The sequence below is a fragment of the Schistocerca piceifrons genome, chromosome 8 (assembly GCF_021461385.2).
Source record: "Schistocerca piceifrons isolate TAMUIC-IGC-003096 chromosome 8, iqSchPice1.1, whole genome shotgun sequence".
NCBI classification, from domain to species: domain Eukaryota; kingdom Metazoa; phylum Arthropoda; class Insecta; order Orthoptera; family Acrididae; genus Schistocerca; species Schistocerca piceifrons.
In genome coordinates this window covers 448,395,659-448,417,637 of record NC_060145.1, presented here as the reverse complement: position 1 = coordinate 448,417,637, position 21,979 = coordinate 448,395,659, and the positions used below count along the sequence as shown (strand labels likewise).

The following is a 21,979-nucleotide window of genomic DNA, read 5'->3' as shown; positions in this document are numbered from 1 at the left end:
CCACCACTTTCCACTTAATTGCGGAACCCAGTTTCTGTTGTTGCGCCTGTATATACAATAAAAACCAAAATATAGCCACTCAGACAGTCACACAGTACAAATGTCTTTATTCCAACCAAGCGAAGTAGATTCAGAATAAATTGCTTAAAAGATAATCGTCCTTTGAACAGCAAGACACTTTCATCTATACAAAGCTTGTGACGTGGACGAAATGAATTGTGAAACGTCTTACGAACTTAGTCAACAATTGTCCTAATTTTAAATAGACCGTCGCTTCCAGTACTCGCAGAGTTACCACTGAAGTGTAGCATTCCCGGAAGTAGACAAAAACGGTCTCGGGACATAATTTCGCTGAAAACTGGTGTGGACCAATAATCACTTAATTTTAAATTCTTAACTTGCACCATTAGAAGACAAATAGCAAAAAACAATACATTTTCTCAAATCCAGTGGCTTTCCATTTTGACGGTTGAGTATTCACAGATTCTGTAGTATTTTCTCCAGTGTAAACGTAAAAATGATTTGTTTCGTCTGCAATAAACTGCAACAGTTCTTCAGACATAAATATCGCAAAAATAAAACAATGCTTGTGGCAGTATCTAGTTGACGTTTGTGTCCTGAACTCGAATCATCAAAGTAATGGTTTAAGGGCTGGAAATCGGTTTCCTTCCAGTCAGACGTGTCACGTAAGCGAGTTCTCTTCCGAACCGTTTCAACGTCACTTTCTGAACCTTCGGATCAACACAGACTCAAAGGAAGGCCTCGGCCCTTGTTGGTGACATCACGTCAGCTAGGCACGGCGAACGCAGGCAGGCAGAAACGCCTGGGCGTGCTTATCAGTATAAATCTCTCATTTTTGGACAAAATGTTTGGTATTGTTTTGGATTCTGCAGTTTTATTTAGATGAAAGATTTTCGTACTACCGTAAAGCTACAAATGAAGATCATAGTTCTGTCTTACTGAATCCTGTCGAAACAAACGTAGATCAATATGAGAAGACGCTTTGCCCCATTGCAAGCTTCGGAAATTTTACATTCAAGTAACTATATTTACTTGATCCATTTTGTTATCGAAACTTACCCCAACCCCCTTAAAATTAACTCGTTTCTTTTATTTATTTATTTATTTTCGTTTGACATCGTCACTGGAAATGTGAACTAATTTACATGTGTAAATGTGCAACTGTTGCCAGTCATTAGATTACAGTCGTTTTTAACGAAAGGAATCCTAAACAGGAAACAAAATAGCTTCATACATCGAAAATACTGCTGAGTTTAAACTTTTTTAAACATACACATTAGAAAAGATAAATATTCCCCTCTTGCAACTGAAAGGAGAAACTTTATAAGATAAAAAAATTTTATTTGATAAAACAAGCCGGCCGAAGTGGCCGTGCGGTTAAAGGCGCTGCAGTCTGGAACCGCGAGACCGCTACGGTCGCAGGTTCGAATCCTGCCTCGGGCATGGATGTTTGTGATGTCCTTAGGTTAGTTAGGTTTAACTAGTTCTAAGTTCTAGGGGACTAATGACCTCAGCAGTTGAGTCCCATAGTGCTCAGAGCCATTTTTTTGATAAAACAAGTATCTCTCTTTTGGCTATTCTTCTGTCCCCCACCCCCTCCCCCAACGTGTACAATCGCAAGATATTTCATTAACATTCAGTGCTCCTCACCCCATAGTCAACCAAGATACCCAAAGAAGAGTACCAATATGTTCACAGTTTCTTGTAAAAGCAACCCAGTACAAACGTAACTTCCTCAGATTTACAAATAAGGTAAAGAAGCACGAATTCTGTTGCTGCTGGACCATGAAGTTGTTTTTGTATGTCAATCCTTAAAACAGGTGGAAATTTAAGTTCAGGAGTACACTATTTGTTAAGAAGTGTAATGAATTGCACAATTAATTGATTGCAGAAATCTCTCAGAACAATGTGTGTTGGTTAACTACCGCCAATAGTTTCACATTTTCCTGTGTCAGAGAGGGAGACACCACCATTATGAGTATGCCTGCAACAGACCTGGCGTTCGCCGTGCCTAGCTGACGTGATGTCACGAACAAGCGCCGAGGCCTTCCTTTGAGTCGGTGTTGCTCGGATTCAGACGAACTGCTGACTGTAATACTTGCTCTCCTTTCTGATGTAAAGGGCTGAGGACTACAGCTTCGAGATTTTGTTGAAGACTCACAACTGCTAGACTAGCAACATCAGACAATTCACACTCACAGTCGCTCCTAGTGAGCATATCCAGAATCTCTTTACCTGTGCAACTGTGGCGGCAGCACCGTCCAACGCACGAAGGGCTGAACTCCGGCACTGCCGACACAAGTAGGGGCAGCTGTACCGTTATGCGGAATTTCGGCAACGGTGCGTCGCACACCGGACCGCACGGGAACAAAATTGCCATCAGTGCGAGCTAGTCGACGCGACGCGACACACGTCTCCCCAGTTCTTCCGCCGCGGACCACGTGCGTCGAGTCAACGTGACTCCGCCGTAAATGCGTACGCGCGGTCGTAAACGCAGTCGCCGTAAATTGTCTTTCGCTTCTTCGCGGACGTTACGGCGCCTCCGGTCGCGCCAAGAGCAGAACATTCTGTGACGCGGCCTTTTGTCTCGCTCGGTCCACGCGGTCGCGCCACGGCTCGTCACTGGAGTGTGTACCCTCCGGGATCGGTGACCGAGCCGTGCCGCCAGTGCAACGCGCCTATATAGGCAGACATTAGCGAAGTATATTATTTGTCATTTATTGTAACGGCAGGAAAAATAAATGTGTCCTGTCCAGAAACCGCTTTAGTCATTTATTGCCACAAAGCCTCTCCCATGAGCACAGTGCGTGGGCGCGGTGATAAATGCCGGTTCACTGCACATGAGCGACTGTAAGCGGGGATACAACACGTTCCCGCTTCACTGGTGACCCCGACGTGATCTGAGGCTAAAAAAACACGTGGTGACAAACGTTCGTTGGTACGAGAGACGTGGAACCGCGAGTAGGCTTGCGCGCATACGCCCGCGCCGAACAGTGCTCCGTAGTAAATTTTTTGTAACTAACTTTTTTTTGTATTGTTTTTGTGTGCGTATATTTTGATCGCGGACTGCTTAGTGTTATTTTTTTTTCTTTTCGTGTGTTTCCCTTGTGTTATTTTCACTGTGTACTTTCCTCTTGTACGAGAATTGAACTAAGATGGCGACACTAGAGGAGTTGCAAAAGACCGTCGAGGAACTGCTCGCACGCAACACGAGGCTAGAGAGTGAGCTACAGGCACGGACTACACGCGCGGACGCCGTCGCTAACTTGGCCGACAGGGTGCACGACGCGCTGACAACGGCGCCTAGCACCGCGGCTGCGGCAGCTTACGACTCCGTCCCCCCACCCCCGTGGCGGCCAGCGCCGCCCGCATCGGATGCCGACCTGCACCAGCTAGCGCAAAACTTGACCGCGCAGGTGGCAGCTCTCTCGACGCAAGTCGACCGGTTGGCGCGCTCGCAGCAAGAGGGCAGCACGCGCCGCAGCGGCAGCAGACCGGGCGACAGGCGGCGTGGCTCGCGCAGCCGGCAACGCAGCAACAGCCGCTCCAACGGTACCCCGCCGACGTCACAGCACGCACAAAGCGGCTACTGCTGGTACCACGCCCGCTTCGGCAACGAAGCAACCAGGTGCCGCGCTCCTTGCTCGCACCCAAACGCCAGCTGCGACCGGACCTAGGCGCACCCGGCTGCAATATGATATCGAAGCGTCTGTTTGTTGCGGAACGGGGGGCAGGCGTGAGGTACCTCGTCGACACGGGTTCGGACCTCTCGATCTTCCCCCGTTCTATGTTACGAGACCGCAGGCGGGCCGAGGCACTCTGCCTTACAGCGGCGAACAACTCCACGATTAAAACTTACGGCACACACAGCCGCAATATAGATCTGGGCCTACGGCGCACGTTCTCGTGGACTTTTACCGTGGCCGACGTCAATGAGCCGATCCTGGGCGCAGACTTTCTCGGCCACTACGGGCTACTAGCCGACATCGCAAACGGCCAGCTCATCGACGCCACGACTAAGTTAAAGATAGCGGGACAGCGCCGGCAGGCTGCATACTACAGCGTTAAACCCGTGAAGTGCCCCGGACCGTACGCTGACATTCTGGAACAATTCCCCGACCTCACCCGCCCAGCCGGTGCACCGAGAGACATCAAACATTCGACGGTGCACCACATAATAACCACACCCGGACCCCCCACATCGTGTCGCCCACGTCGACTCGCGCCGGACAGACTCGCAGCAGCAAAGGCAGAGTTCGAGGCCATGCTGCGGCAAGGCATCGTGCGACCATCGAGCAGCCCATGGTCATCGGCGTTGCATTTAGTGCCCAAGAAAGACAATTCGTGGCGCCCGTGTGGGGACTATCGCGCCCTTAATTCGCGAACGGTGCCGGACCGCTACCCAGTCCCACACCTTCAAGACTTCAGCTACGCCTTGGCGGGCTGCGCGGTGTTCAGCAAGATTGACTGCGCAAAGGCGTACACCCAAATTCCGGTGGCGCCCGAAGACATCGAAAAAACAGCCATCGTAACGCCCTTTGGGCTTTTCGAAAGCCTGTTTATGACTTTCGGTCTTCGGAATGCTGCCCAGACTTGGCAGCGGTTCCTGGACGGCGTCTTGCGGGGCTTGCCATTTTGCTTCGCGTACCTCGACGACATCTTGGTGTATTCCAAGTCGTCCGAACTCCACCGCCGCCACTTAACGACCATCTTTCAGCGCCTGAGTGAAGCCGACATCGTCATTAACCCCGCTAAATGCGAGTTCGGCGTGACGGAAATTGAGTTCCTCGGCCATTTAATTACGCCCACCGGATCGACACCACTACCGGAGAAAGTTAAGGCAATACAGAACATGCCGCGTCCGCAGACGCACAAAGAATTACGACGCTACCTCGGCATGTTGAACTTTTATCGTCGACACCTGCCCAACGCCGCAGCAGTGCAAGAGCCGCTGACTAAGGCGTTACAAGGTCCTACTTCAAAAGGAAAGACCCTCGTGAATTGGACAGACGCAATGGAGCAGAGCTTCACGGACTCAAAAAGGAATCTCGTGGAAGCGACGCTGCTCGCGCACCCGGTACATGACGCGGACTTAGCTGTAGTCGTGGACGCCAGCCAGGCCGCCATCGGCGCGGCGTTACAACAGCGCGTCGGCGGGAGTTGGCAGCCTCTCGGTTTTTTCTCCAAAAAGCTTTCCGATTCGCAACGTGCTTGGAGCGCTTATGACCGAGAGTTGCTTGCGGTGTACGCGGCGGTGAAATACTTCCGACCGTCCATAGAAGCCCGACAGTTCATCATTTTCACCGATCACAAACCCATTACCCACGCGTTCGAGAACAACCACACTAAGTGTTCACCGCGCCAACTCCAGCAGTTAGAGTACGTGTCGCAATTTTCGACTGACATTCGACACATTTCGGGGATAGACAATATCGTCGCCGATTGTTTGTCCCGAGCGTGTGCCGTTATTTCACCCCCTGTGAACTTTGAGGACGTGGCCCAAGTACAGGAGAGTGACGAAGAACTGCACCGCTTCCGTCACGACACTTCCAGCGGCCTGCAACTGGAGCTGGTGCCTGTCCCCGGCTCCGCACGGAAGATTTGGTGTGACACCTCAACCGGCACGCACCGACCGTTCCTCCCGGGGAAATTCCGGCGCAGTGCCTTCGACCGTGTCCACGGACTGTCACACCCCGGCATCAACACCACTGCGACGCTCGTGGCTGCGCGTTTCGTCTGGCCCGGGCTTCGGAAGGACTGTCGCGAATGGGCGCGCACTTGCACCGCATGTCAGCGCGCCAAAGTCGGGAGGCACACCCACGCACCCGTGGGCACCTTCCCGGACGCGACACGCCGATTTGCGCACGTTCACGTGGACCTCGTCGGCCCGCTTCCTCTCTCACAAGGCAAGCGGTACCTCCTCACTATGGTGGACCGCTTCACTCGCTGGCCGGAAGCAACGCCCGTCGCGGACGTCACAGCCGAGACCGTCGCCACCGCATTCGTCGACACCTGGGTGGCACGCTTCGGATGTCCCAGTCACGTGACAACTGATCGCGGCCGCCAGTTTGACTGCGCGTTGTTCACGCACGTCGCCAGACTGTGTGGCACCCGGTTACACAGGACAACCAGCTACCATCCGGCGTCGAATGGCATGGTCGAACGGTTCCACAGGACTCTCAAAGCCGCTCTAACCTGCCACGACACCTCATGGCCAGAGGCGCTTCCACTGGTGCTGCTCGGCCTGCGAGTCACGCCGAAGGAGGAGATCGGCGCATCACCTGCCGACCTCGTTTACGGGCAATCCCTGACAATCCCGGGCGATTTTGTCGAAGATGTAAGACTCCCACGCGACGCCGTGGCACCCACTTTGGCGGAACGTCTGCGCAGTCACATGGCCGGCCTCCGAGCGCACGCACCGACGCGGCACGGCACCGGGAAGATATTCGTCCACGCCGACCTGCAGCGCTGCACGCACGTCATGTTGCGTACGGACGCAGTACGGCCGCCTCTCCGACCGCCCTACAGTGGACCGCACCGCGTGATCGCCCGAGGAGACAAAACGCTGGTCCTCGAGTGCAACGGAAAGCCGTCGACAGTGTCAGTCGACCGCGTCAAACCAGCCTACGTCTTGCCCGCTCCATCAGCCACGCATTCCTTCGACCCGGCAGAAGATCTGTTCACGGACGACACGCCCTCTGCCAGCGGTCAGACGGAAAACGCACCCGGAGCCGCCGGTGACACACAGCTGCAGCCCGCTGTCATCGCGCCGCCACGTGCGCCTCCCACCACCACGCCCAGGCAGCTGGTACGGCCGCCCGGACCGCGCCCACCACAGGCGCACCGGTCGCCCCCACCACAGCCGCCAGCGGACTACGTCACGCGCGCCGGCCGCCGCGTCCGATTCAAACGGCCGTGCTGCGTCGCCAGCGCGCCACGACACCGAAACCGGCAATCACGCGTCTGAGCCGCCGAACGCCGTCAGAATTCGGCGCCCACGAGCCGCCGTCCGCTGTAGAGACCCGACCTCCAGCTGCAAGTGCCTTCGGCCGGTAACTCCAGTCGAGCGTTCGTCACAGCTCCTGGACCCGCGTTCGCGTCTTTTGCCTCCGCCGCGTCGGGCGTTGAGGCCGGATCGGCACCCGCGCCAGCTTACCTCATTCGCTTCTCCGTCGAGCTCCGGACATCGCGCACCACACCGCCCGGCTTGTCCGTAGTAGCTCCCGGACCCGCGTTCGAGTTCCGACGGTACCGCACTCGCGCAAGCGCCTTCGAGACGTCGCCACCAACGACCTGCAACGCGCGCCTTCACGCGCATCGCTACGGACAGTCGCAGCCAGTGCCTGCTGCCGCTGTCACTAGCCGCCAGCGCGAGGACACGCCCACCGCACGCTCGCCGGTCCGGCGCGCTGACGTCACGGGCCGCCGCCCTTCCGCCGCCGACCGACCCCCGCCAAAGCTGCCGCACTGCCATCACGCAGTGCACGAACTTTAAACACACGCGAACGATCGCCGCGTTTTCGCAGCTACGGAGCTCCGCTCTCCAAGGGGGGATCTGTGTGGCGGCAGCACCGTCCAACGCACGAAGGGCTGAACTCCGGCACTGCCGACACAAGTAGGGGCAGCTGTACCGTTATGCGGAATTTCGGCAACGGTGCGTCGCACACCGGACCGCACGGGAACAAAATTGCCATCAGTGCGAGCTAGTCGACGCGACGCGACACACGTCTCCCCAGTTCTTCCGCCGCGGACCACGTGCGTCGAGTCAACGTGACTCCGCCGTAAATGCGTACGCGCGGTCGTAAACGCAGTCGCCGTAAATTGTCTTTCGCTTCTTCGCGGACGTTACTGCGCCTCCGGTCGCGCCAAGAGCAGAACATTCTGTGACGCGGCCTTTTGTCTCGCTCGGTCCACGCGGTCGCGCCACGGCTCGTCACTGGAGTGTGTACCCTCCGGGATCGGTGACCGAGCCGTGCCGCCAGTGCAACGCGCCTATATAGGCAGACATTAGCGAAGTATATTATTTGTCATTTATTGTAACGGCAGGAAAAATAAATGTGTCCTGTCCAGAAACCGCTTTAGTCATTTATTGCCACAAAGCCTCTCCCATGAGCACAGTGCGTGGGCGCGGTGATAAATGCCGGTTCACTGCACATGAGCGACTGTAAGCGGGGATACAACACGTTCCCGCTTCACAACCACGGCGGCATGACATTTCTCCCATAGGAAACAAGAAATGTGACGAAAACACGGGAAGCGATATAGAATCCTGCAAAGAAGGAACGAAGCAACAAACATATACGCACTCTAGAACTATGCAGTCACACCACTGAACAGCTACTGGAAAAGCAGGGCAGAAAGACAGCTCTGCGTGTTTACACGTCTGTCTCACTCAGGTAGATGTGACGCAGCATGCCTAAACTAGCTCCCTAGCGGTGGAAAGTCCGATGGCACCGTACCCATCAACACGTGCCCTAGGATTTCACCCGGAACAAGTCCCGCCCATTCACTCCCTTCCATGCCTATCTGTGGTGTAAGGCCCTCCCCTAAACAGCCGCCGGTTCCGCAAACTGGAAGCTACATCAAAGTTGCTATCGTCACAGTCCAACACATGTTAGGCTGCGATGAAATTCAGTAATGATAAGAAATTTAAGTTTTTCTGGATAGTAGTATAATATGAATGTGTTTTATTAAAGAAATAAAAATATTTATAGAGAACTGAAAGCATCGCCAGCAATGGAAAACAAAATATAACTAATTCACTTATTATAATACGTTCATTTGAGGAAAACAGCAGAGCAAGCATACAATGCGAAAACAATGATCTTGAATCTGTTACGTCCGTAGTAAAGCCACGGATTCAGTCGAATAACTCTACTGTCTAAAATCAACGTTATACAGAAAGAAAGTCGTTTTGTTTATGTAGGCCCTCATAGTAGCTCACGAAAATTAAAGAATATAGGAATGCGGTAAAGCAGATTTGCCCAATGAAAGCCGTAAGATATTTGCTTATCACATATTTCGTTAGTATTTGCATGGGTAATTTTAACTCGTAAATTCTTCCATAAGCCATACCTGCGCATTATAAACGAGGTTATAAAGAATTGTGGCTGTTTCTGTGTGATTAGTGTCCTATACGCTGTTGCAAACATTTCTGGAAAATAATCTGTTGTTACTCTCTGTCCTGTCTGTTTTTAACCAACGGATTTATTGAAACTTCCTGGCAGATTAAAACTGTGTGCGGGACCGAGACTCGAACTCGGGACCTATGCCTTTCGCAGACAACTGCAGTTGCCCGCAAAAGGCATAGGTCCCGAGTTTGAGACTCGGTCCAGCACACAGTTTTAATCTGCCAGGAAGTTTCATATCAGCGCACACTCTGCTGCAGAGTGAAAATCTAATTCTGGAAACATCCCCCAGGCTGTGGCTAAGCCATGTCTCCGCAATATCCTTTCTTTCAGGAGTGCTAGTCCTGCAAGGTTCGCAGGAGAGCTTCTGTAAAGTTTGGAAGGTAGGAGACGAGGTACTAGCAGAAGTAAAGCTGTGGGGATGGGACGTGAGTCGTGCTTGGGTAGCTCAGTTGGTAGAGCACTTGCCCGCGAAAGGCATACGTCCCGAGTTCAAGTCTCGGTCCGGCACACAGTTTTAATCTGCCAGGAAGTTTCATATCAGCGGACACTCTGCTGCAGAGTGAAAATCTCATTCTGGAGACATCCCCCAGGCTGTGGCTAAGCCATGTCTCCGCAATATCCTTTCTTTCAGAAGTGCTAGTTCTGCAAGGTTCGCAGGAGAGCTTCTATAAAGTTTGGAAGGTAGGAGATGAGGTACTGGCAGGAGAGCTTCTGTAAAGTTTGGAAGGTAGGAGACGAGGTACTGGCAGAAGTAAAGCTGTGGGGACGGGGCGTGAGTCGTGCTTGGGTAGCTCAGTTGGTAGAGCACTTGCCCGCGAAAGGCATACGTCCCGAGTTCGAGTCTCGGTCCGGCACACAGTTTTAATCTGCAGCAGTGTGTGTGCGCTGATATGAAACTTCCTGGCAGAGTGAAAATCTCATTCTGGAAACAGATTTATTAATTTCGTAAATGTAATTCAAACAATTTTTTAAAAATAATAATAATGATGATGTGTATGTTTGTCACAGAGCAGTTATGGAGGAAATAAATGCTGCAGTGCTTCACGGCTGTAAAGCGTCCTTCATGCTGTGCTACTTCTTCTTCCACCCCTAAAACTTTTCAGCAAAACTGTTCTCGCTAGATCGATCCAAGTTGTTTTTTAGTGTTATTCACTGAACAAAGTAATTTTGATGCCCTTTGGAAGTACAGTGAACATTGGTGCTTGTTTCACATATATTAGACTGAGTTCCAAAACTGAAGTGTCAAGTATACTGTGGTTCCACTTTCTCCAAGCAAATTATTCTTTGAGGGTAGGTTTTTCCATTTTTAGTTTTGGGTGCTCTTTCTCGCATAGAAGCATGTTGCTTCATAGGCTGTTCATCTGAATACTGAGTTCTCGTATTTAAAGAATTCAGTGCTAAATTGTTTTCTCTTATGTTGCAAAAAACGTGCACAATTGGTCTCAGCTCTGCCAGGTACCTCCACAGCAAATATGTCTTCCAACTATCTGGCAAAATTTAACACCTAACAAGATATTAATTTAACATTCACTCCAGAAAGTCTGAAAATTGTCTGTTTGCGTAAGCTTTAAAAATTGATTTCAAGGCACAACTGTGAAATTACAATAGATTTAATGTCCTGGAAAAACTTTTGAACTGTACGTGTATATTTCACCACAATATGAGTAAAGAAGCACTTCCGTTTTTTAATTGTCTGTTATTATACACTCCTGGAAATTGAAATAAGAACACTGTGAATTCATTGTCCCAGGAAGGGGAAACTTTATTGACACATTCCTGGGGTCAGATACATCACATGATCACACTGACAGAACCACAGGCACATAGACACAGGCAACAGAGCATGCACAATGTCGGCACTAGTACAGTGTATATCCACCTTTTGCAGCAATGCAGGCTGCTATTCTCCCATGGAGACGATCGTAGAGATGCTGGATGTAGTCCTGTGGAACGGCTTGCCATGCCATTTCCACCTGGCGCCTCAGTTGGACCAGCGTTCGTGCTGGACGTGCAGACCGCGTGCGACGACGCTTCATCCAGTCCCAAACATGCTCAATGGGGGACAGATCCGGAGATCTTGCTGGCCAGGGTAGTTGACTTACACCTTCTAGAGCACGTTGGGTGGCACGGGGTACATGCGGACGCGCATTGTCCTGTTGGAACAGCAAGTTCCCTTGCCGGTCTAGGAATGGTAGAACGATGGGTTCGATGACTGTTTGGATGTACCGTGCACTATTCAGTGTCCCCTCGACGATCACCAGTGGTGTACGGCCAGTGTAGGAGATCGCTCCCCACACCATGATGCCGGGTGTTGGCCCTGTGTGCCTCGGTCGTATGCAGTCCTGATTGTGGCGCTCACCTGCACGGCGCCAAACACGCATACGACCATCATTGGCACCAAGGCAGAAGCGACTCTCATCGCTGAAGACGACACGTCTCCATTCGTCCCTCCGTTCACGCCTGTCGCGACACCACTGGAGGCGGGCTGCACGATGTTGGGGCGTGAGCGGAAGACGGCCTAACGGTGTGCAGGACCGTAGCCCAGCTTCATGGAGACGGTTGCGAATGGTCCTCGCCGATACCCCAGGAGCAACAGTGTCCCTAATTTGCTGGGAAGTGGCGGTGCGGTCCCCTACGGCACTGCGTAGGATCCTACGGTCTTGGCGTGCATCCGTGCGTCACTGCGGTCCGGTCCCAGGTCGACGGGCACGTGCACCTTCCGCCGACCACTGGCGACAACATCGATGTACTGTGGAGACCTCACGCCCCACGTGTTGAGCAATTCGGCGGTACGTCCACCCGGCCTCCCGCATGCCCACTATACGCCCTCGCTCAACGTCCGTCAACTGCACATACGGTTCACGTCCACGCTGTCGCGGCATGCTACCAGTGTTAAAGACTGCGGTGGAGCTCCGTATGCCACGGCAAACTGGCTGACACTGACGGCGGCGGTGCACAAATGCTGCGCAGCTAGCGCCATTCGACGGCCAACACCGCGGTCCCTGGTGTGTCCGCTGTGCCGTGCGTGTGATCATTGCTTGTACAGCCCTCTCGCAGTGTCCGGAGCAAGCATGGTGGGTCTGACACACCGGTGTCAATGTGTTCTTTTTTCCATTTCCAGGAGTGTATGTTAACCAATACCAGCGTCATTGTATATCCTACAACTCAAATTAATTTCACTGGCAAAGTGCTGATAATAGTGTGTGAGGGAGAGGGGTCGACGGAAGCGTCCGATTCCTCCGCCTGCTCTTACCAATGACGTTACAGTGTTGTGGTGTGTGATGTCATTACGGCGCCGAGTTTGTGATGTTTGACTTTTAAATTTGTGTGGTGTTGTGGTTTGTGGTTTTGTTTTTCATAGTTGTAGGCGTTGGTTTTTTCGTATCAATAGTTGTGGTTGACCTATATGGTCAAGGGAAGTGACCGATTCAAATTCTCGTAGTTTTATATGTAGATATTGGTGTTTTGGTATTGTCAGCTGTGGTCAAGGGAAATGTCTGATTCCAATTTCCGTAGTTTTTGCTGTTGGCATTGTTTTGATATCGTCAGCTGCGGTTGACCTCTTATTTATACGTATTTTCATTTTTGTTGCCGTGTGTATGTAGTCACATCATAGGCGTCATTATGGAGACGAATAGAATAGCCATTTCCGCCATCTTGATGACGTCATGGGTCAGAGCAGACGTGTGGAAACGGACACTTCCGTAATCCTAGCGATAGATAGGTGGTATACTATAAATTTTTTAAAACATCTGTGGACAGGTCCATCCTTACGGGCATAACATTTGTACAATTTAAAGTGAAGGAATAACATGGAAATAAATTCCATAAGCTACTTAGTTTTGTATGGAGATACCTTAATATGAACAACATACAACCAAGATCTTATGAAGCACTCCGTACACATTTTCTCCTAAAAAAATTAAAACCTAGTGTTAATAAAACAATGAGGCAATTAAATAATACTACTGGCTCTGTTTTAGGCTCGTGGAATTCAGTATATGAAATGTTGTAGATGTAACATGTTTAGTATAGGTTATTGCAAAAGACTGGATTATATACTTGAAATGTTAAAATAATTGTGCAGTTTCATGTTTATGACCAAATGAAGAGCATTAAGATAACAGATTTAATGTGAAAGATTAAATGTCTTAGTACCGGAATTAAATCTCAACCAATATTCTGTGATAGGTTCTTGTCAACTTGTATCACCCTCTTTTGGCCATACAAATATACTCCCCTTTCTGTCAAGTGATTTAACTACATTTTTTTCACATTGTTACCTGGCATGTTGTCCAACAATTAGCGCTAATGTCCTCATTCAGAATCTGGTTTAATGATAACCCACCGCATATTAAACAATGAAAAGTTTCCATTAATGCAACAAGCAATGAAAGAATTTATGAATGTTTCTTCTTGAACACTCTGGTTGCCGTTAGGTATAAACTGGAAGTCTGTGCCATTTCCAAACAACAATCTCATTTACTGTATATTTCCTGATGGTACAGAGACCATGCACTTGAGTGTTTGGGAGAGACCTGGTATTATTCCAATGCAGCTGTACCTGGTCAGCTTAGGTTTTCACCTTCACCACTGCAACTTACGTTATTACATCTTTTATTTAGGGAGTTTGTACATTGTACAGAAGACGTGCAGTCAGTTAAGAGAGTTTGTCTAGCTTTCACACAAAGCCAAAGCTGATGCTCTGTTTCCATCACAGAATATTTCCACCACTTTAAGATAATAAGTTTTTTTCCTGAAGTTCTTTTTCTGATTAAAGGCATGAACACCTAGCTTATCATCTTGCAGATAATCAGATGCAATGGAATATGAAACTGGACTGATAACTGTGTAAGCCACTGCTGTGTAAATAGTGATTTGTTCATTACTTCAGCATGTACTCCTTGCTTCATTCTGATGAGCAATATGATCTCACTTAATTCAGTCTGGAGAGCACAATAATGTTTCCTTCAAACACACTGAATGCTGCATGCACAGTGATGGGTATTTTACCACCGTGCTGGCAAGCACACAGCATCAGGCTCTGTTTGACGGTGACTGCAGCCAATTATGGCAGTAAATGAGTTAAATGAACTACTTTATTGTACCATTTCTAAAATATAAAAAGGTGTTTCCAAATATTGTATGAAATGTTTTGTTGGTCTCTAAATGATTTACTAAAACAATGAAATAGCAAACTAACATTTTATACCAAATGTAATGTACCAAAAGTCATGGTTGTTTATCCACTTTCAGTAAATCATCATCTGCCAATTTTCTGAAAAAATATAAATTATAACTCATTATAGTGTTAAGTTTTGCATAATTTCAGAAACTGTACATTATGACTTTTGAACTGATGCACAGGAAGACAAAAAAGCTGAGTTTTGAAATGAAAGAAATTTTATTTGACTTTTTGTGGAATTACAAACCACATGAATGGATTGCTATATCATTTATGCATTTAAGAAAATAAACTGATAAAAGGACCCTTATTTATTTTCAAATGGTTCAAACGCCTCTGAGCACTGTGGGACTTAACATCTAAGGTCATCAGTCCCCTAGAACTTAGGTTAGTTAGGTTTAAGTAGTTCTAAAGACATCACACACATCCATGCCCAATGCAGGATTCGAACCTGCGACCATAGAGGTCGTGTGGTTCCAGACTGAAGCGCCTAGAACTGCTCGGCCACAGCGGCTGGCTATTTATTTTACTGATGAAGATGGAAGTGAAAGACTTCATAAACTCCTGCATGTTCTTCTATTAAAGGAAACCACAGAAGAACAAACTGAAATTAAAAGAGGTTGCACCACACCCATGACCATCATTATTCTTACCCGATAAAAATCTGTAGTAGGGAAGGGTAACTGGAGTAAGTGAATACATGTATAAAACCCTACAAATTTAGTTTTCAGTAATAGAAGTTCCATTGCTGCACATGGGTTAGAATAATAATTATAATCATTTATCTTGCGATGTGTTAATTTGTTTCCAAACTTGTAACTTTCCACAGAGTTTCCGTATACTTCTACAGATTGTTAGTTTTTCATCACTAACCATGATCATTGAACGCAGAAAGTGTGAAAGAAATCAGATATTTTAGTTCAAAATGTTTACCTTTTGTGTTGTTTTCATTGAGTGAACCGTTAATGAATGTGTTCATTACATTTGTCAGGGAATTGACCCATCTGATATAAAATGATCCTCTGGAAGTGAAATATGTCGTCAATATTTGCTGTCAAGGTATTAATGAATTATTGGAAGATGCTCTAGGGTGATATACATATACCAGTAAATGCACAAGTAGGTACATACAAAAGAAATTTACTCTTCCTCTGATATGTACATAGTAACTCAGGATTAACATAGTCTTCTACAGATCAATAACTTTAAATGGTGGTTACCGAGTTATGCAGTTAGCTCAGTTTTAAATTTATGTGGGTTCAAAACTCTAACTTTCACATGCGTTGAAAGTTTATTGTGACACAACAAAAGCACTTCCCTAGAAATTGAATATGGGTGGGAAGTCTATGTGTATTGCATATTGTAACTTGTAATGATTATATATTTCATGATTTATCTGAATTTTATTGTGATGTTTGTCTCTGTTAGTTACAAGTATTGCCACTTCTCTTCAAAGGCCTTCTGCATAATGCTCCAAGTGCCAAAAAATTGTTGCTTGTTCATGTCAAAGTAAAAGGTTTGGATATTGTAGTACATATTAAAGTATTTTCAGCTAGTAAAATATTTTGAGAATATGAAAATTTTTGGTATTCCAGATTACATCTAGTCCCACCTAGACCAAATAAACAGGCTCTTGTGGTAGCACTTTCATTTCACTGTAGCTAATGAGACAACTTGCTATACTATAGGTGCACAAGAGCAAACACATCTGGTAATTTAGTAATTCATACGTACATTCTGAACATCAATTTAATTTTTTTATACGACTGCACCTTGTGTTACAAAGATCATGTGAAAAAGTTCGCTAGTAAGAAATGGTTATGAAATTACTTGTCACCCAGATTAACAATACTGATCCAAATGAAAGTGTCCTATGCAGAACAAAATCACAAAGCAATTACATTACTGTGAAGTTTCAGCAGCACCACTTCAGATCTCCCACACAATTACTAGTTTGCAACTATGTGAAATGAGCAAGGAAATTAAAAAAAAAAACACACATACACACACATTCTTAAATGACATAAAAATTTTACTGAGTCAATAAAAGTATAACAATACATCAGACTCAAACAAATGTGGAAACAAATTGTAAGTGACGTACAGGTGGACATCTGATAGGTCAAACTGTCAGTTGGTTTTGGTAGAATGATACACACAACAGTATTTCTGACTGTTGAACTTCAGCATTAATTTCGGTGTGTTAACTCTATTATAAATCATTAAAAGATTTTTCAGTGCTTACTACAATGAAACAACTCTGAACATTTCCAAAGGGACAGAAGCATGTGTCCCAGCTTCACCCAAAATAATAATCTTTCTTGAGTGTTTTGAAATAACTCAGAACTCCAATTAAATTATGATTACTGTTGATTGTGGGACCCAAACATCATTACTGGCTCACTTCCCATTTTCAATAATACTGTGACATTTAAGCAATGAAGACAATACTCATGAGTAAAATTATTACAGGCAAATAACTCCCAAAGGTCATTTAAAAGGGAAAAAAGTAAGAGACACAAATTCAAATAAATTAGTGTATACATTAAATTATACCCTCCAGTGTGCCAGGCTCACAGTGAGATCATACATGATACATCTATTTACAAAAGAAGAAATATGCTAACACGTCATCCACAGATTCTATGTGAAGTAGTTTTCATGGATGTGAAGTAAATAAAGACGTCTTAAACATATCTTCATTTAAGAAGTAATAATAAACTTTAAATACAATATGTAAATCCACAATATACCGGTGTACAAAAAATTCTTAACTTCTTGTAGGCATGCACCATCAAACCGAAAATCGGTTTACCACACTTATTTACACAGAACATATTAATCATTCGAACATGCACAGAGGTAAAATTTTCCATAAAATTTATGTTATTTGGTACACTTTGTACATCAGTTAGTTCTACAAACAAATTTGTGAATCAAGTAGAGGAAGTTGGCCACCAGTTAACTGAAACAGCTTCTCTTAAATTGAATGTATTACTAGTTACATATTTTAAAGAGACAAGTTATTTATATGGTGTGTTCTTGAACAATGAACACCTTCTACACCAAAGTAACTACATTTACATCTTTGCTGTAGATTAGTCTTATTTCTAGTATTGAACCATGAACTAAGCTGTTGATTTAAAGAGATACTGTACATTGTGGCTGTTTTTACCACTTGTAGCTGTATGATGTAATAGTGTTTTAAAATTACAGCTTTTAAATGTGAAATTTGTGGAAACGAGTACAGTTACTGCAAGACTCTGAAGAGGCATATATCCACAGTCCACCTACAGAAACTGAGCGAAATGATGCCTCCTGTTACAAGTAATGAATGTTAGTGTACATGCCACTGCTATTTATGTGACAAGGATTTTACTTGTAAAGGTAGTTTAAAATGCCATCAACAAAATATTCATGGTGAACCACAACAGAAGAGGTTTGAGTGTACGATGTGTGCGTTTGAAACCAATTCTAAAAAGTGCTCGATGGATCTTTCCAGTTTGCACAAGTATTATGTGTGAAACCAGAAGCCTAGAATTCTCCAGTGAAGAAGAATTTTTAAAATGGAATGTGCTACACATTCCAAATTCGTTAAAAGATTTGGCACTAGTTATTATATTTGCCATTTCTCAGGTCAGTTTATCTCCAAAGGTGATGGGTGCAGACATTTAAAATTGACAGGAGCAACAAAATCAACAGAAATTGCTTGAAGAGATTAAAGTCCAACACAAGGAAGGAAACTGCCATGTTACATTTCTGTCCACTCACGTTGGTCACCATCTGGACCCAAGTCATCTGAATCTGACAGAAAAAGAACGTATGAAGATAGCTGAAGACACTGCTGCAGGAATCCCTTTTCCTACTGTCCCTAAATTCAAGAAACAGTGCAGAATTCAAATTTTGGAAGAGTGCATCTTACAATGATGCAGGATTTGCATAACATTGAAGACAGGTTTTATGCAGCTACAAAGTCAGTCAAACATCCAAATGATTTGATCAGCATTGACGGTTGGGAGCAAGAAGTGCAGCAAAATGAAAATCCACGTGTATTGTTCTATAAGCCTCAAGAAACAATTAATGATCTTCACCCAGAACTGAGAAGTGAAGACTTTGTGTTAATTATAATGAACAATATAATGAAATACTAGCTAAATATGGAAGTGACTGTATTTGTGTTGATGGAACTCATGGCCTAAATGGCTATGATTTTGAAGTTACCATGCTACTTGTACTGGATGATATGAGGCAAGAATTTCCATGTGATTTCCTCATATCTAACAGGAATGACTCAGATGTTTGAGTATATTTTTCAATTGTGTTAAGTCTTAGTTGAACAGATCTCAGGTTGGACAGATTTCCCCAAAAGTATTCATGACAGATCTGGCAGAATCGTATAGTATCGCTTGGAACAAAACAATTGGACCTCCTAAAATGAGACTTTTCTGCACCTGGCATGTCGACAGGGCCTGGAAGACAAATAATAAGTGCAAAATTCAAAATTTGGACAAGAGAAACAAGGTGTACAAACCTGTTAAGTCGTTAATGCAGGTAAGAGATGTTGCTGTGTTTCAAGAATCGTTGGTAAAAGCATTGCAGAAACTCAACAGCGATGCAGAAACTTCACATTTTTTTCATAATACTTCTTAAAGTAGTGACGAAATTCTGAAGTGTTGGGATATTGTCATAGGATGTGAGCCGGACTCAACACAAAGATGCACCTGGAGAGTATGCATAAGACACTGAAAGACATACACGGTAGTGCAAAGCAAGTGAAATATTTGGATAAAGGTCTATCTGCATTGATGTTGTTTGTAACAGCAAAGCAGTTTGATGGGCTCATTCTGGATGTGAAAGGAAAACTAACAAGTAAAATGATAAGCAATCACTGTAAGCACAAATCCAGTATTTTTTTTTTTTATGAATAAGGGCTCAAGTAGGAATGTAGGCAGATGTTGGGAAGTACCAGCCACAAAGTCACATGAAGTTTATCCTGTAGAAGAAAACATTATCCACTGTAACTGTAAATTAGTGTGCACTGACTGTAAAGTGTGCATTCATAGGTAATCCTGCACGTGTATTGATTATAACATTAAGTTAAATATGCACAAGAATATATATAATGTCTGCCAACTCAAGTGTACAGAAGAAATTTGTTTGAAATTTCTGAATTACCAGATGTACTAGTTACAAATGTTGGAGATATGTCTCTTTCATTAATGAGAGAGAAGTGATTCTGAAGCAAGTTAGTTCCTATGCCTCAGAAGCATTGGCAGAAGAGAAGAGAAAAATTATTTCTATTGTTTCTGGTATGTCAGCTACTGAAGTTGGGCTGACGAGCAAAATGATGATTTCATTGAAGGCTAATGTAGGTACTGTTCACACCAGTAGTGGTATATCTTTCATTAGCCCACAAAAGAGTCACAGGAGAAAACTTGCACTGCAGAGGAGACTGTTTTCAGTGAAGAAAACAAATTCCTCAAGCCGCATATCCATGGGAGTTCCTGATACAGAATTAACCAACAAGTTACTGAGAAAACAAATTCCTCAAGCCGCATATCCATGGGAGTTCCTGATACAGAATTAACCAACAAGTTACTGAGAACACTTCTGCATGAAGGTTTATTGCACATTAGATAGCACGTTGGTCTCGTCTTCAGGAACATGTTGGTTCTCTTCTGTGTCCTGCCATCCAGATTTAGGTTTTCCATTATTTCCCTAAATCACTCAAGACAAATGCTGGGATGGTTCCCTTGAAAGGCCAAGGCTGATTTTCTTCTCTGTCCTTGAAAATACCAGAGCTTTTGCTCTGTTTCTGACGACTTCACTGTTGACAGGATGTCAAACGTCGATCTTTCTTTCTACTTCACCAGCCTCTGGTATGGCAGTTCTGCTGACATGTGGGATATTATGCATGGCCAGCAACTGACACTGCTTATGCCACCAGCTTGGTCAATCTGCTCCCATGCCGAGCTGGGCAGTGATGATTGTGATTAAGGCTCAGTGCAATGCTGTTGATGACCATGCATTTGTCACACATCCCTAAATTACAACAGAGTAAGTTGCAATCATCAACTTGTAATACATATTCATTTTCGATCCAACTAGATGAGTAACACACATACAGCTGTTAAACAAATTAAATATTTTCATGTTATAGCTGAGAATATATCTACATCTAATTGTTCACAATCAATTTTCCTGGTAATGTAACTCATTTACCTAAAAATAAATTTCATAAATAAATATTATTTCAGGATCAGTATAAACACATGGTGGTGGAATTAGGAATGAGTGGATAAGTAATTCTGAATGTAGCAATATAACTCTCAGCTGAAAGCCTTTTTGGTTCTACTTTGCAGTACATATTTTACTTTTTTTTAAAATCCCCCTATTTCAAAAGTTATCTGCAACCAAATTTCTCATATTCCAGAATGTTTTATTTTTAACTGGTTGTTATTTCCATAATACAGGCACATAGTTTGGTATCCCTAATTTATGAGGGATCAAAAATGCCTCTTGTATTTGGAAACAAGTAATAATTTCAAACTTGTCATTAATCCAAGTAACATCCTGACACAGATGCTAACAGAGCAGATACTAAGTCTCACTGCTTGTCTTTTGGATGCAGATATTGATTGATTGATTGAATGGGGAGAGGGACCAAATGGTGACGTCATCGGTCCCAAGATCCAAAATGTCAGAGGCTGTGGGAGCAACACACCAACAGCACAGTCTAGTCGATGGCAAAAGAAAACAGTCAAACAAAGATGCAGAAGGAACACTGGAGTGGCAGGAAGAGTAAAGAACAGGAGAGGGGGGAGATCATAATGTGCCTCAATTATGCTACGTGCAACAGGGTGCTGAAATCACTGCAAACGCACGCCGGTCCCCACATCACACCACGACTGTGACACAGTCGGGACAACACCGGGGGAAGATGACACAAGAAGAGTGGGGTGGGGAGGAAACAGCACAAAATGGAGAGAAAAGGGGGAGGGAAACCTGGCCAGCATGAAGGCAATGATGAAGGCCTCCAATTATGGAAGAAAATTTAGACACTTAAATATGGGGGACAAACCACTTTTATGATGATAACCAAAGACAGATGTAACTACGCAAGGTCGTCTGCTAACATCTGTAACAATGGAGAGTAGAAGAGCATATTTAATGTGAAAGGCCAAAAGATGGGGGAGTCTAGTAAAATACGGATGACAGTGAGGGGTGGGTGGGGGGGGGGGTGGGGGGGGGGGTCATATCATTGTGGAGTAAGAGGCTTGAGTCAACCTAGTATGACCAATACAAAGATAGCAGAGGATGGTAGATCCACTGTGGGCCATGCGGTGTGAGTCCCCTTATTGCAAGAAGTTTATTGGGCAGGGGGTGGACCCCAAGAGTCGACCCAAGACTGAGCAAAAAGGAATTTGGTGTAAAGCTATACGGTTTCACATCACACTGATAAACCATAACCTTGACATTTTCTGGGAGGGTATCCCCTTCAAAGACCAGAATAAAGTGGTCATTGTCAATGTGGTTGTCCTTAGGGCCTTTCTGAACAAAATGAATGCCTTGCCATTCCAGACTGGCCTGCAGTTCACCAGTTTGGAAGATGAGGTCCCTATGAGGAATGACACTCTGAAAC

The 21,979-nt window shown here is 45.6% G+C and overlaps 1 protein-coding gene across 1 annotated transcript; it reads left to right on the top strand.

Moving 5' to 3' along the window:
• The first annotated feature begins 5,947 nt into the window (after window positions 1-5,947).
• LOC124712438 lies at window positions 5,948-6,988 on the top strand. The gene has a single exon (XM_047242733.1). The coding sequence runs from the start codon at window positions 5,948-5,950 to the stop codon at window positions 6,986-6,988; it is 1,041 nt and encodes a 346-aa protein (XP_047098689.1).
• The last annotated feature ends 14,991 nt before the right edge of the window (window positions 6,989-21,979 follow it).